This window comes from Rhinopithecus bieti, unplaced genomic scaffold, assembly GCF_001698545.2.
Source record: "Rhinopithecus bieti isolate Rb0 unplaced genomic scaffold, ASM169854v2 scaffold_20175, whole genome shotgun sequence".
Lineage (NCBI taxonomy): Eukaryota > Metazoa > Chordata > Mammalia > Primates > Cercopithecidae > Rhinopithecus > Rhinopithecus bieti.
Window position 1 is genome coordinate 2,334,839 of NW_016809984.1, and position 16,491 is coordinate 2,351,329.

Sequence of the window (16,491 nt, forward strand, 5' to 3'; positions counted from 1 at the left end):
CTGTCACTCCTTCTATCTTCCAATCCACTGTTGTGATTCTTATTGCTATGATTTTTTTCTAACTTGGTCTTGAGGTCTCTTTTTAGACTAGCCATAAACCAATATGGCCACTCTCTAGAAGACCTCTGACTCAGGGGAGGGGGAGTTAGATTCAGGTGTGAGTGTCAGGTGAGACACAGTGGAGAAAGTGAAAGCAAAATGCATGAAAGGAAGAAATTTATTACTCATAGAACCCAAAGAGGTTAGAGAGGCCTGAGAGAAGTGTGAGGATGGCAGGGAGCTCATCCAGTTGGGGAGGGAAGGGAGGGTACAGGCAAGGGCAGGAGCAGGTGGGTGAGGGCTGGTGAAATATTCCTTAGGCTTTCCTATGGGGGTTATAGGTCAGCTACTATAAACATTTCAGAAGGGGAAGCTTACTTGCAGGACTCTAGCATTGGCCATTAGGCTTTATCATGGTCAGTAGCTCTGGAGTGTGCTGGGTTTTGGGTTAGGGGAATGAGAAATAGACCATATAGCTGACAACCACACAGGGAGAAGTTTCAACTGGGGCAAAGGTGACAGTGTATGACTGGGTTAACAATTGTTAATTAAAATCATTGCGTGCCACAGAGGCAACCACATTTTTCTAGTCAATTTTGGCTTTAATTGTGGCTGTCCTAAGACTTTTGGTCATCCACAGACAATTGTTGTCTCGTTTTGGTTCTCTTTAAAAGGTGGTTTAGAATTAACTGTAGGGCTCTACTGGTGCTTTTAAATGCAGATTTTCTGATAAGTTTGGACACTGTGACATCAGAACAGAGGAAAACCTTTCAGGACTCATGGAGAGCTGAAATGTTCATGAATATCAAGCAGAACAGAAGTTAACTGCATGGACTAAACTAGCAAAAGTCTAAAGTAACCATTTTAACTTTCTGGGTAAAATGTTGATCTTTTGTGTTTCAGAGTCAAGGAAACTTTTGAGCTATTATAGCTTTCAGCAATTGAGTAAAGTATACTTGTGTTAACAAAATTGAGAGCATATTTTTTTCTCTTTACCTGATTTCTCCAGACTTTGGAAACTAGTTGTGAGTATTCTTAATTTATGGCAATAAAGTTACTTGCATGAGTGTAATAAGAATCTGCTGTGTTTGTTTATTATTATTATTATTATTATTATTATTAGTAACAAGACACAATTGGGGAAGCTAGTTATTTTACCAAGACTTTGATGGAATGGTATACTCTCCTCTAAGGAATCAAACTTGACTTTCCAAGTCAATAAAAGCTCCTTGGGGAAGTCTCTGTACGTGATTTCTGACCTGGGGTAAGTAAACAATGTCACCTTCTAACAGGTCCAGGAGCCCCAAGTTATCTGGGACCCCAAGAGGAGAGGAATTTACTCAACTCATAGGTAGTTGAGAGTACCAACCCATAGTAGGGCTCAGCTCAAAAAGAGTCTTATCTAAGATTCCTTCTAAGAAACAAAGTTCCATCAAACCCAGTGTTAGAAGTCTATGTGAAAAACAATTATTCTTGCTGCACATTTTACAAATAATCAGGCCAAGTATAATAAAGCAAATTGGTCTTACCATGACTTATCTTTAGTGAAAATGGAAAACAGGGAGATAATATTGTTTCAAGACCTATGTTACACTTGTTATTAAATTCTAGTCTCATCAGTTGTTAAGTTTGTTTCTGCAGTTTAGGCTAACCCTGCTTATTCTTGTGAACCAACTGGTGATCTTTGCCTGCTACTCTGAAAACACAAGACATTTTGGTAATGTAAAAATCTGGATCAGTATTCTAATTCTAGGCATGTATTGGCTAGTCTCATTCTAGGCATGAGGCTAGCCACCTCATGTCAGCTTGGTTCCAGTAGTTGCCCAGTTCATAAAGAGCCTTCTAATTTAGTTTACTTGGGATAATTTTGCTTATTTTGTTATATTGCTGTTTTACTCTTTGTGTAGGAATGCAGACTAAGCTTACTAAATGTTTTCTTAAACTGAATACTTATTAATCTTTCAGATATCACCTTTTGTCAGGACTTAAGAATTCTGAATGGCCTTCATCATACTGGACCTTTCTGACTGAGCTCCTCTCTACCCTGAACACAAATGACCCTAATAGTTAGGCAGGAATATCATTGCCCCTATTCAGCCTGAAGAAGTTACAGAAGATGAATCTTTGTCCCTCTACAAAATTAGGATTAAGGGTTCTCTTACAAAAAGGGAGGGAGGAAATGTCTAAGACATGTGAACTAGAACAACTTCATCCTGAACAGGAGCTGAGTAAAATAAGGCTGAAACCTACTGGGCTGCATTCTCAGACAGTTAAGGCATTCTGAGTCACAGGATGAGATAGGAGGTCAGCACAAGATACAGGTCCTTAAAACATTGCTGATAAAACAGGTTGCAGTAAAGAAACCGGCCAAAAACCACCAAAACCAATATGGCCATGAGAGTGACCTCTGGTCGTCCTCACTGCTACACTCCCACCAGCACCATAACAGTTCACAAATGCCATAGCAACATCAGGATGTAACCGCATATGGCCTAAAAAGGGGAGGCATAAATAATGCACCCCTTGTTTAGCATATAATCAAGAAATGACCGTAAAAATAGGCAACCAGCAGCCCTCTGGGCTGCTGTGTCTTTGGAGTAGCCATTCACTTATTCCTCTATTTTCTTAACAAACTTGCTTTCACTTTGCTCAGACTCCCCATTAATTCTTTCTTGCACAAGATCCAAGAACCCTCTCGGCATCTGATTGAGACCTTTTTCTTGTGACAGATTCTGCCAGTCTCTGTTTTTGGCAAGTTCCATTTCTACAAATTCCTCATCTCTACAGGTTTAGGATCGGAATGTTCCAGCCGGGAGCACTACAGCTGTTTCAATCCTCAGGGAGACTACTCATCCGGGGAATAACTCCTTCCTTTGTCCTGCCAGCATAATATATGTGGGCCCTGCTAAGTAGCACCAAGTTATGAAGGTGCTGCCACTGAGGAAGTTAAGGAGGTTGTGACAAAAACCACAGAATGACAAAAAACACAGCAGGAGACAAAAAACAGCCAGAGAGTACACACCATTCTTGTCATCAGAAATTTCAGAGAGGAAGCTCACTCACTGTCCAGCTTCCATCCCACACAATTGAAGCACAAAAATGGAAAGCCATTTTGCACAAGAAATTAGCATGTTGCCCCTCAAGAGAATTATATCCTATGATATTTGTTTCTGTAGGAGCGTCTAGATAAACAGTTAAAACCATGTACCATTCACAAAAATCTATAAATAAAACATGAATGTTTAGAAAGTGAACACATTTAGAATGGTATTTGTTTCAATTTAAGATGCCAACCTGGATACAAGTACACATTCAGTTTGACTAAAATTGCTGTAATAATGTAATCATCTAAAAGCAAAACTAAAGAAGGGTCGAAAAAGAAAGGTAACAGATTCTTGCCGTTGATATGGAAATCATACTTTTAGCATGAAAACAAAGACAATCCTGCTTGGGAGGTTCATCCTGAGCCTACAAGGAATGTGGGGAGATAGCATGGGGCACCCGGATATTACAGGTAGTTAGTTAGGCATGAGTGGGGCAGGAGAGGACTCCCTTCCCCCCACCGACCAGGAATGTCAGACAATCTGGCATTGGTTCAGAGATAACGTTGCCTCTCTGAAAAGAATGCATAATTCAGCAGGCTCAGCCAGGGAGAGACAATCCCCTGCTGATCCACAGCTGTTAACATTAAAGTGTCAGTTGAATGCAGGCACCAGGGAGAAGCAAAGAGGGTTTCCAATAAAATCTCAGGATTGGGCAAGTAAACTCATGCATGTGCATTGAGAGACAAAAAGGTGGCGCATGACCTTCCAGGGGCACTCCAGCAGAAACAGGAAGAAAGCCTCAGATGGGCATGCATACAACTTTCTAAACACACTGCGCATGCTCACTTCCAAGCGTAAGGAGGGCTCTGTGCATTTGGGCAGCCTATCCTAAGAGGAGAATCATGAGAAAGGGGCACAAAATGGCTGTCTGTGAAGTCCCAGGATCAAGGTTAAATGCCACACTTGTTCTTCAAGTCACCTGCTTGGATCTTTTCCAAGTGTTCTTTCTTTTCTTTTCTGTTCTGAAGCCTTTTTAATAAGCTTCCACTCCTGCTCTAAAACTTGCCTTGGTCTCTTTTTCTGTCGTGTGACCCTCAGTGGAATTTTCTTCTGAGGAGGCAAGAACTGAGGTTGCTGCAGACCAGCAGGGATTCACTGCTGATAACTCACATACCTTCCACCAGTAACTTGGGGATGACAGCAAGAAACAACACAGGCAAAGGAAAATGTATTAATTCAGTTTTAGGTGTGGAAATTGGAGTGATTGGAAAATAATTCCTAAAAGAAATTGAAAAGTCAAACTGTTGAATGGTAAATTCACCATCACATTTACCATAAAGCATGTAGAAAAATGGAAATGTTTACACATCATGGTTGAGAATGCAGGATTTGCAGTCAGTTTCTGGCACTTACTAGCTTTAGAAAGTGACTTAAGCCCTCAGTTTTCACATCTATAAAATGAAGTAAATAATATAAGCCTCTCAGAAGTGGGGTGAGGGTTGAACGAAACAGTGAGTAGTTTAACACAGAGACTGGCACTGACATAAGAAAGTATTGTGATAGAAGCAGCAGTAGAGGAAATATTTTGAATGGTTGGAAGCATGGCAATCTTTTAACCTCTTCATTCATGGCAACTCATTTCATTGCCACAACAAATATGTAAGGTAAGTTCTTTTATTATTTCCATTGTTATGGTCTGAGTTGTGCTACCCTCTTCATTTCATATGCTGATGTCCTAAACCCTAGGGCCCCATAATGTGGCTAATTATATTTGGAGATGGGGGTCTTTACATAGATAATTAAGTTAAAATTAGGTCATTAGGGCTGGCCCTACTTCAATATGGCTGGTGTCCTTATCAGGAGGTTAGGACACAGACATGCATAGAGTGAAGACCAGAAAAAAGGGTATACGAAAAAAAAAAATGGTTATCTACAAGCCAAGGAGAGAGGCCTCAGAAGAAACCAACTCAACAAATTTTAAAAGATGTATTTTGGAGAACAAAACTGTTAGAAAACATTTAGAACAGAAAAAAACGATTTCTTCTAGAACTGAGTTGGTCTAAAAGTGCATATCTTGGTAAGGCTCTGTGAGGAAACCACATAATCTGGAGAGAAGTTGTTGGGACACTCATCTGTGGGCCTGTGGCTCAGATGGGCGGGTATTCTCAGAAAGCACATGGGAAAATCACCATCCTGGTGTGTCCAGGCTCTGGGAACAGGCTGTTCCTTGTGGCTTTCACATGGGTTTCCTGGTGGGCTATGCAGTCACTTTCTGCATCCTCCTTTTAAGGGCTCATGAATGTCAAAGTAACACAGACCCTGAGATACCTGGTGAGAGAAGCAGGAAAGTTGTATCGGAATGTTTTCAGATTATCAACCAGACCAAACGTTCTGGAATCCATAAGAACCAGGGCTGGGGGGATAAATTTAATCTATTATTCTTCTGAAGTCGGCAGCTTTGAAAAACATGCACTGAGTCAACATAGTCATTCCAACAACAACAAAAAAGGGGGGAAATATAATCATCTTTCCCAACCCTTAAATCATCCAGCACTAACCAGACTCTGAGACCCTCTGCAGCAGCAGTCTATCAGTGCATTCACGTCCTCTCTGAGCAGATATGACAAACCCCAGGGGTGCAGCGACCTGACTTACGAGCCCCCACACATGCTCAAGATGCTCCAGAGACTCTGCACTCCGATATTACTCGTTCCTTTACTGTTTTCATCCTAATTGCTCTTTTACACATTTTTTATCTTGGTGGTTGTATTGGTTTTCTGTTGCTACTATACAAATTACCACCCATTTAGCGGCTTAAATCAATACAAATGTATCATCTTAAGGCTCTGTAGTTCAGAAACCAACATAGGTATCACCCGGCCGAAATCAAGGTGTCGGCAGATCTGGGTTCCTTTCTTAAGTCTCCAGGGGAGAATCGATTTTCTTACCTTATGGCTCGCTTTCCTCTATCTTCAAAGGCAGCACGTTCTGTTGCTCTCACCCTACTTCTGTACTCACAGCTCCCTCTAAACACTGCCAGGAAAGGCTCTCCAGATTTAAGGACTTGCGTGATTACATTGGACCCACCTGGATAGTCCAGGCACTGCTTCCTGTCTATTAGCAGCCCTAATTGCACCTGCAGCTTTAATTCCCATTTGCCGTCTAACTGAACATCCACAGCTGTTATGGGTTGAGGGGATTATTAGCACTTGGACATCTTTAAGGAACCATTCTGCCCACCACTCCGATATTCCACTAGAGGGCACTAACATATTCCTGTAATATAAACACTAAAATTCAGATAATGGTGGGAGGGGAAGTTTGATAAATTTTAACACTGTATTATGAATTTAAAAACATGATATATAAATATCTCTCATTGGGGTCTTTCAAAATTTAATCATATAGTACAAGAAAATACACAAACTAGAATGACTTTCTTAGAACTGAAATGACCTGAGTATAAGTGAAATAGAATTTGAAGTGTGGTGAGAATTCTGCAGTCTATTCCTGGGCTCAATATCATGTAGAAAAAAAAAAAGATTGCTTTATATTTAAAGGGACAGGGCATGGGTTCTCTTACAGGGGTTTTTAGGAAATGGTTCATCAGTTTAGTAGGTGTTAGCTTAATTACCTTTATCGTGATACTGTTGCCCCGGTTGGGTGGATGAGCAGTCCCTAAAAGAGAAGGAAGAGAGCAAAGACCGAAAAGTATGAAGGAGAGGAAGGGATGGCACGGCATAGAATGAAATGCTTCCCATTAAAATGCAAAGGTGAAGGGAGATGTTTCAGAGTGACCAGCCGTCTAGAGGGTTCTGTTTATTTTCCATTCCCACTGTTAAGGACATAGGAGTCTGCCCTATATTAGGGAAGTAGAATAGAATAAGTTTTCAGAATTCCTAAATATGGTGGAATTGGGTAGAAAAGATCAGAGGGAAAGTTGTAGGAAGGAAGGGTGGGAAAATCAAACAACTGGCTCCTACTGTAAGGCTATTGGGGCCTCAGGCTAACAGCATCATTTTAGTACCTTGGTTGATGTAGAAAAGGAAACAAGAGAGCAGAATAGCCTCATAGTCAAAGGAACAGGGAGGAAGAAGTCGCATAGCTGAGGAGAGTGAATTAGCTGGTAGACGGACAGAATATAGAATTAGCTACCTCCTAAATTTTGAATTAATCTAATATGAAAAGAGATTGGGGAAAATTATAATACTCTGAAGTGTAATTATGCACTTGTTCAACTTTGGAAACACCACAGAATGTGGGGAAATCCAATATCCCCTAATAGTGAGCATAGCTATGTGGGTGTGAGTAAATTCTGAAAGATTTTGCCATTTGGGATGGCAAGGTTCACTAAGTAACATGAAATTATTTACCTGTGGTGGGTTTTTAGAATGAAAGCTGTTTTCCCTCTCTTAACACCCAAATTCACAGCTAGGATATGGAGGATTTGCTAGGACAATGCAAACACCTGTGGCTGAAGTAGAGCCAAGCTCTCTCCCTACATTTTTTTCCAGAAAGGAGTGGTCCAGAAATAGAAAAAGAGAGAATACTCCTCCTTAGGTCAGAGCTAAGGTCCTGATAGCAATCACTCCTTCCTCTATGCATGGAATGGAAACTGCTTATAGCTGCACCTATCACCGTGAAGGGGTCTGAGGGCAAGGAACTCATCTCTGAGCTTTGAGGGTAGCCCTGAAAACTGGCAGGAGGCCCCTTCTTGTCTGGAGATGACAATGATTTGGCAAAACAATGACGGGCTCTGTGAGACTCTACCTGTGGTAGGAAACAATTGAGAAGAAAGGGGTAGCCTCCTTCCATTCCACCATCCAGGAATGCATTGGTTCCTACAAAGTACAAGAAGGATTCAAAGGTATACAAGTGTCAAAAATCACAATGAGCACTGTAAATAGATGCAATTTTTATTCGTCAACTATTTAAAAAATTAAGAAAAGCTCAAAGACGTTCAAGGAGGAAGACATTCTGGGGAAACCTAGGAAAGTCACCTTAATGCAGGAAGAACATACTTAGGCAGAAAAGAGAGCAGTACCAGCAGCTGCTGGAAGAGCTAAGAGAAGCTTGACACTCCTGGCCCCAAACACTGCCTGGCTACAACGCAATATCCACGGACAGACACCTTCCATGTGCAGCAAGCTGTGGCATGGCAAGAAAGCAAACATACACCAAAAGCAGGCAGGAAGCAGAGCTGGCTGGTGAGACTCTGAGGTTGTTGCAGGAAGCAGATGTTACCTCTGCCTTTCACCAGCTTCTTCTGGGGAAAAGAAGATGCTCCAGATGCTGTCTTTGGTGGAAACAGCTGCTAGGTCTAGCAACGATGACTAAGTCAATTTTGCTAAACAGAAAAGAAGCTGTGTGTCTTGGATTTTAAACAGCATTATAGACTAGCAAAATAATCTATGATGTGAATCTGAGATTTTACACCTTAGACTCTTTTAAAAGGTAGTGACTAAAGATACATACCAGTGGATAAATGAAGTCAGGGATATACTTGGAATTTTTTCTGCCAGAGTAGAAATGACTTCAAAAAACATCATAATGCAGCTTTCATGTAATCCCAGCTATTGGGAAGGCTGAGGCAGGAGTATTGCTTGAACCAGGGAGGCGGAGGTTGCAGTGAGCCAAGATCATACCACCACACTCCAGCCTGGGTGACAGAGTGAGACTCAGTCTCAAAAAAAAAAAAAGAAAAGAAAAGAAGAAGAAGAAAATGCCGCTTCCAATAGCATAAGCTTTATGTTCTCACACTTCTAAGTGATAATCAAATGTGTTACACCACTTTATACCCTGAGATCCAAAATACATAAATATTTGACAATTTGTACATGACTATATTAATAAGAAAATGTAGCACATGTATAAAGAGAAGCAGCCTCACACAGATTAAGGAAAATGACATTGATCACAAATGTCCTCAGCCTGGGTTGGCTTTGTTGCCTTTGTACACTTCAGCCCTCTGAGCTGAAGTGGGAGTGGTTTCTCTCCTGAAAGCGTTTCTGAAGCCCAAATAGCTGAAGAGGTGGAGACATTACAGAAACCAACTGGAGCCCCCAGAACTGGCAGACACATGCCTGATGCTGCCATGGGCCCCCAGCTCCTTGGCTATGTGGTCCTTTGCCTTCTAGGAGCAGGTGAGTCCCAGAACACATGGGCAACTTTTGGCCTTATTTTGTAGGCCTCAGCCCAAGGTGTCTCCTAAAGGCTTCAGCATTGGAGATCCCCCTCAGCTCTGCCTCTAACTCTGTCCCCTTCCTTTACAGGCCCCTTGGAAGCCCAAGTGACCCAGAACCCAAGACACCTCATCACAGTGACTGGAAAGAAGTTGACAGTCACTTGTTCTCAGAATATGAACCATGAGTATATGTCCTGGTATCGACAAGACCCAGGGCTGGGCCTAAGGCAGATCTACTATTCAATTAATGTTGAGGTGATTGACAAGGGAGATATTCCTGAAGGGTACAACGTCTCTCGAAAAGAGAAGACGAATTTCCCCCTGATCCTGGAGTCGCCCAGCCCCAGCCAGACCTCTCTGTACCTCTGTGCCAGCAGTTTATCCACAGTGCTGCACAGCCAGCTGCTCTTTGCACAAAAACAGAGGGTAGCTGCAAGAACAAGGAGACTCCTCCTTCAGGAGACCCCTCGCCGACCAACAGGATAAACTTCTTCCATCATCCCACAGAAGCCCTTCCCCACTCCCCAGCCTCAGGGACTCTGCAGTGCAGCCACTCTGCAGAACCAGGGGTCCATCCTCTACCTGCTGTACCAGTGAGGTTTCAAAGTTGGGCAGGACAAGCTAACTGAGTTAGGTCTACTGCTAGGGTACTCTCCAATCCTTTCTTCTTGTGGAGCTTAAATCTTTAAATTTAACTAAGCTGTTGCCCAAAATGAAGACTCCATTTACAATCAAATGGGTCTCAACAATATTTGGTCCTGTATGAGGTCCTGAATAGGACCTCCAGGTCCTATTCCGGAGATTTTGTCACTTGGGGGAACATCATGTTTGGAGTTATTTATGAAACCCGACACCTCCTATTTTCTTCCTCTCAGCAGATGGTCCAAATGCCCAAGTCAGAGATGCAAGACTGATCTTCACTGTCTCTCTGACTTTCCCCTTCCACACTGAATCCACCACCCATCCTGCATTTTCCTTAGTACTAAATTCCTCACAAATTTTCCTAACTTCACTGATCTCACCTGGATCCCTCTAGCCACCTTCCAAGTAGCCACCCCACCTGCAAACCTGCAACCTACCCCCACCCACAATCACTCCCTCAAGCTAACCCTTTGGCTTCTTTCTATTAACTAGCTCAAGTCTCAAGTTCATGTTAGTTTGCAAGTCTCTCAGTCCCTCCATGATGTGACCTTTGCAAATCTGCCCACCTTTCTAACACTGACTTCCCCTATCCTTCAACTACCACAACTGCCTGCATCTACTCCAGAACTATCCCGCTTCTCACAGGTCTGCAAATATGTCCACTGCTGACTCACTCCTGGGTCTTCATCTACAATGGTCACTCTACCCAGAATACCATTTCTCTCTCTGGTATTCATCTGTTTTTACAGATGCTCTTTTTGTGCAGACTGCAGCTGACTGTGCAGCGCTGTGGATAAACTGCTGGCACAAACGTACAGAGAGGTCTGGACTGGGTGACTCCAAGATGGGGGGAGATTCTCCTTCATAGACCAATTTAGAAGTCACTTCCTCCAACACGATTTCCTTGAATCATTGACTGGGTTATTTCTCTGCCGTGTGTTCTTCTAATAGCCTGAACAGAGCTAACACCAACACTGAGACACCACCATGAACTCACCAGCCGTTGACTTCTCTGTTCTATAGCTTTTTGCCTCTTTGGAATTGGTAGGTCATGGTTACAGGTATGATGTCCTTGAACTTGGTTTGCTAGACCGTACATTAAGCCTTTTTCTGGTGGTTACACATCAGTATATTTCCTAAGTTCTCTCTTTTTAGCCACAATGTCCATGAATGCTGGTGTCACTGAAATTTCAGTTTATCAAGTTTCAGAGTCAGAAAAGAAAGTTCTTTAATACAATCAGAATATGTTTTATGACCCATATGTGCTGAGCCAGACAAGAACCAGGAATGAAGCTCCAACTAATCTATGTCTCAGTTGGTGCTTAGAATACAAACAAATAGAAAGTCTCTAATAGACCTGTGTCTCTTGAGATAAGACTGAGCATTTCTTTTTCTTCTTCTTCTTCTTCTTCTTTTTTCTTTTTTCTTTTTTTTTTTTTTTAATATATATACTTTAAGTCCTATTTCTTGCAGTCTACAGACATCCAGCTCTTCGCAGACACGGCCAGCCATTAACCCGAAGCACTGCACAGCCACTTCCTTTCTGCACAGAAAAGGCTGCCACAAGGGGAGAGATGGTCTTACCTTCCGGAGCCTGCCCTTACCAGAGGAAGTCACTGCCACCACAGAAACACTTAGGGGCCTTTCCCAGCTCCTTGCACTGAGACTTATGGAGCTCTGAGGGCCCCAGTCTGTAAAAGTCCATCCCTGGCCTGGCGCAGTTGCTCACGCCTGTAATCCCAGCACTTTGGGAGGCTGAGGTGGGTGGATCACGAGGTCAGGAGTTCGAGACCAGCCTGGCCAACATGGTGAAACCCTGTCTCTACTAAAGATACAAAAAATTAGTCAGTCATGGTGGTGCACACCTATAGTCCCAGCTACTTGGGAGGCTGAGGCAGGAGAATCGCTTGAACCCAGGAGGTGGAGGTTGCAATGAGCCAAGATCGCACCACTGTACTCCATTCTGGGTGATAGGATGAGACTCCATCTCAAAAAAAAAAAACAAAAAAACAAAAAGAAGTCTATCCCCAGATCACAGTGCACCTGTGAGATGGAGCTGTCAATGTCCTCCTTCCCTTCCTTCTCATTTGCTGTTTCAATAGGGCTTCCTCAGCCTGGGCTCTTTATTAGAATTGACCTGCATCAATCCAGTGCCCCCTCACACCACCTACTAGAGAAGGCTGCATTCTACATTACGGTCTTCAGGGATCCTCTCTGGGGCCCCACATGCTTCCCTTTTTGTTTACCTGTGTCTCAGGGGACAATTTTAATCTTAGTCTTATACTTTTCATTTAAGTAGGTTAAGGCTACACTATGCACTTACAGATTTCACCAGTAGAAACTTTGAGACTTCACATCTTGTAAAATTTAAAAAAAAAAATTGTACTAAAGATAAGAATGTTTATGAATGTAAAGCTCTTTGTGTAAGCAAATAGTCTGGTGAAACTGAAGTTCAAAGGTGTTTGTGTGGGGTAGCTGTGTCAGTATGCTTGATTTATGGTAAGGCCAACTCTGTTGGATTAGACATTAGATGTTAACAGTAAAGTCAAAACTAAGGAATATAGTCTGAATAATTATGATAACTATTTTATATTATCACAAACAACTTGAAAACTATTATATGACTATGATTGATTCATACTATGCATGGACACAATTTCAAAACCTGTTTGGACCATTAGAAAGTTTTAATGAATAATGTTAGCAAAATAACCACAAGTAAAGTGTTACCGGAACATGCAGTATAAGTATAAGCATCACACTGACAGTTGTAGCTCACCCTTTTGTTTTGATCAGTGGTTCTCTATGTGTACCAAAATTACTTGGTGAGATTTCTTTTTATTGTGGGAATAACACTCAGCATGAAATCTAACCTTTAAACAAAACCAATGTGCAATATGATATTGTTAACTACAGGGACAATGTTGTATAGCAGATTTCTAGAATGTAATTATCTTGTATAATGGAAACTTTACGCCAGTTGAATGGCAACTCAGCACGTCCTTCTCTCACTTTCCTGGCAATTATCATTCTGCTCTCTGCTTGTCTGTGTTTGACATAATGCTAAGTGAAATAAGCCAGTCCCAGAAGGACAAATGTTGCATTGAAGGAGTCTTTTATCACCAAACTATTTAGAATTCCTGGACTTGGTGATAATAAAAGCAAAACCATTTCACCTGGGTTTTATGATTGTTTTAAAATGCTTTGCACCCTTTATCGCTTGCACCTGGGGCTGAACACATCTACCACCCCATTATTGGTATACCACCTTCTCCCCAACCCCATCAGGTAAACCTACACATGTGAGCACTCACATGAACCTACACACATGGATTTGAAACAGGTTCAAACCCAGGCAGCATAGTTCCAAAGCCTGCCCTGTTAACCAATATGCTACTTGTAGTAATTATTAAGTATATTGTATGAGAAACTAAGACTGCTCTCAATAAAATATATTTTGAGAGTGAGGGGAGAGAGAGAGACAGAGAGAGAGAGAGAGAGAGAGAGAGAGAGAGACAGAGAGAGAGAGACACACAGAGAGAGAGAGAGACAGAGAGAGACAGAGAGAGAGAGAGAGAGAAAGAGAGACAGAGAGAGAGAGAGAGACAGAGAGAGAGAGAGAGAAAGAGAGACAGAGAGAGAGAGAGACAGAGAGAGAGAATGGTAAGGCTGGTCAGGAGAAAAATTACCTTCACTTTCAAAGACTGAGACTCACCAGAAGAACTCATTGGACCTTGTGCTTGTACTCATAGCAAAGATGTATCACAGAGATGTAGTAAGAATACTATGATAACAAGGAACAAAGACATGGTGGAGTTTAGAGAAACTCCAAACTCCACCATGTTCTCTTATGTTCTCTTCTTCCACGAGAGAGCACACTCTCACCCCAACAGTAACAATGCAGCAACGTAAGAACAACCTTTCTGCCCAGGGAAGCTCATTAGAGATTCAGCACCTCCAATACTTTTGGTGGCTGGTGTTAGGTGCTGAATTGTGTCATTAAACATTCATATGTTGAAATCCCAGCCTCCAGTACTTAAGAATAGGATTATGTTTGGAGATAAGGATTTTACAGAGGTGGTTAAGGTTTTAAATGAGGTCCTCACTAATACGACTGGGATCCTTATAAGAGGAGATTAGGACACAAACATGCATAGAGGGAAGACGATGTGCAGACACAGGGGAAAGCCATCTACAAGCCAAGGAGAGAGGCTCCACGAGAAACCAACTCTGCTGACACCCCGATCTTGGATGTCTAGCCTCCAGAAATGTGAGAAAATACATTTCTGTTGTTTAAATGACCAGGTCTGTGGTGACTTATGGCAGCCCTCGCAAAATAATTCAGCTGATCACATTGGCACCCTCTGCCTATCATGCAGCAGAATTCCAGACTTGCAGTAAAGCAGGTGTTCAGCCTACCCCACATGGTTTGTGCAAGTAGTCTAGGCACACTAAGCCATGCGTACCAGTTACTGATGGTGGGAACACTCCCAAAATTCAAGTTCACAGATGCAAATCAAGAGCCAACCATGCAAGCAGGCCCTTCTAAGGATGGCAGTCTCAGGCCCACTGTGTCAACTCTTTTCTATATGTGCACACACACACAGTGACACTTCCGTGAGCACAAGGGGTGCCCTTCACTCTCTAGTACCTCTAGACCCTTTCTAGTCTAGTCAATGGCTGAGGGAATATGAGTGTGGGCCGGGACAATGACATCACAAACCATCAACCCACAGCCTGGTCCTGGGAGAAGACCTATTATTTCTTCAAAGCAGCCATGGGAATCAGGCTCCTCTGTTATGTGGCCTTTTGTTTCCTGGCTGTAGGTGAGTGCTGGGAGTCGTTGGGTCTGGGGAGTTGGTGGCAACTCCTGTCCTACTATTTCCAGGTCTTGTATACAAAGTTTTTCTCTCCTCAGGCTCCCTGGTGGCCTGTTTTTTCACCCTTGCTTTCTGCCTCTCACAGGCCTCGTGGATGTGAAAGTAACCCAGAGCTCAAGACATCTAATCAAAAGGATGGGAGAGAAAGTTTTTCTGGAATGTGTCCAGGATATGGACCATGAAAGAATGTTCTGGTATCGACAAGACCCAGGTCTGGGGCTACAGCTGATCTATTTCTCATATGATGTTAAAGTGAACGAAAAAGGGGATATTCCTGAGGGGTACAGTGTCTCTAGAGAGAAGAAGGAGCGCTTCTTCCTGATTCTGGGGTCCGCCAGCACCAACCAGACATCTATGTACCTCTGTGCCAGCAGTTTATCCACAGCGCAGCACAGCCACATACTCTCTGCACAAAAAGAGCAGATGTAAGAGAGAAGAGGCCCTAACTCAGGGCAGGTGCTGACTCCAATGGCACATTCGTGCTAAATAGAAAAAAGGGGCCGCTACGGAGAAACTAGCTCCATAAGCATACTTCTTTGCAAGGAGAGAATGAGGTATTATTTTTCACCCAATACCAGTGAGGGACTGTTCTGGATTTAATCCCCCCAGTCCAACGTGTTGTAAATTCACGAGTCCCAACAAGGAGGAGAAGTCCTCTCGCGTATTCACACCGTAGCCCTGTTCTACCATTTCGTTAATTAATTTTACCTGCCCTTTTCTGTCCTTGTCTCTCTCACTGTGATTTTCTACTTTGCTTAGTATTTTGTTCTTGGTTGATATTTCACTATCACTAAGTGGTGTTTCACTTAGTAATTTCACTTAGTAATTTGCTCTTGGTTGAATTTAACATATTCTAAATTCTTTAGATGATTTTTACTGTCCATGTGCTGATTCAAGAGAAAGGTTGTGGAATTTGAATTCTGTTCATTCAATTTTGAAAGAGAACTCTGATTACAACAAATCTTCTTCCAGGTTCTCTGATCAATCTTATTTTGCTGGAAAAAAATTCTGATCACAGAAGGTTTAAACTATGCTGCAGAAGGTGGTAGGAATTTGGCTATAACTGCACTCATACTCTTCTGGAAAAAGTGTGTATTTGTTTTGAAGAATAAAACACATGCTCTTCTGTCAGTAAAAATTAACAGTGTTTTGGAAATACAAATAAATGTAAAGCGTATTAGAAATCCCAAACTGCAGAGCACTTGCACAATTATTATTGGCAAGACAAAACAGGCATCTGAAAACATATTTTGATTCAGTGCTAAACTTTTGTGTGGCCTCCAACATAGCCTCACCTTGCTAAGAAAATGCAGCCCAGGGAGAGAGGAAGAACACATAAAAAATGAAAATGAAAATAGGCAGAGATGGCATATCAAACATCAAAGTGAGTAAGAGAAGACATCTAAAGAGGGCGAAAGGATTGTAGATTGGAATAGGTGGTTTGAATTTAGAAAACGAATGAAAAGTGTTCACTAGGGAGAGTTCACAGTTTAGAGAATAGACTTTTTTTTTTTATTGGGGTCTCGCTCTGTTGCTGAGGCTGGAGTGCAGTGGCACAATCTTGGCTAATCACAAACTCCTCCTCCCAGGTTCAAGTGATTCTCCTGCTTCAGCCTCCCGAGTAGCTGGGATTACAGGTGCATGCCACTATGCCTGGCTAAATTTTGTTATTTTTAGTAGAGATGGAGTTTCACTATGTTGG

The 16,491-nt window shown here is 42.3% G+C and overlaps 3 gene segments (V, D, J or C); all 3 read left to right on the forward strand.

Annotated features, from left to right (window-relative positions):
* LOC108541511 (T-cell receptor beta chain V region CTL-F3-like) overlaps positions 1-2,903 on the forward strand; it is a 28,271-nt gene extending 25,368 nt beyond the window's left edge. Inside the window, 1 exon segment of the V gene segment in view lies at positions 2,827-2,903. Within this exon segment, the coding sequence occupies positions 2,827-2,903 (77 nt within the window).
* Positions 2,904-9,093: 6,190 nt separating this feature from the next.
* On the forward strand, positions 9,094-9,753 carry LOC108541526 (T-cell receptor beta chain V region PHDS203-like). The segment is given in 2 exon segments: positions 9,094-9,226; positions 9,356-9,753. Coding segments are annotated over 2 exon segments (462 nt in total).
* A 4,729-nt stretch (positions 9,754-14,482) lies between these two features.
* Positions 14,483-15,851, forward strand: LOC108541556 (T-cell receptor beta chain V region PHDS203-like). The segment is given in 3 exon segments: positions 14,483-14,735; positions 14,875-15,343; positions 15,762-15,851. Coding segments are annotated over 2 exon segments (480 nt in total).
* The last annotated feature ends 640 nt before the right edge of the window (positions 15,852-16,491 follow it).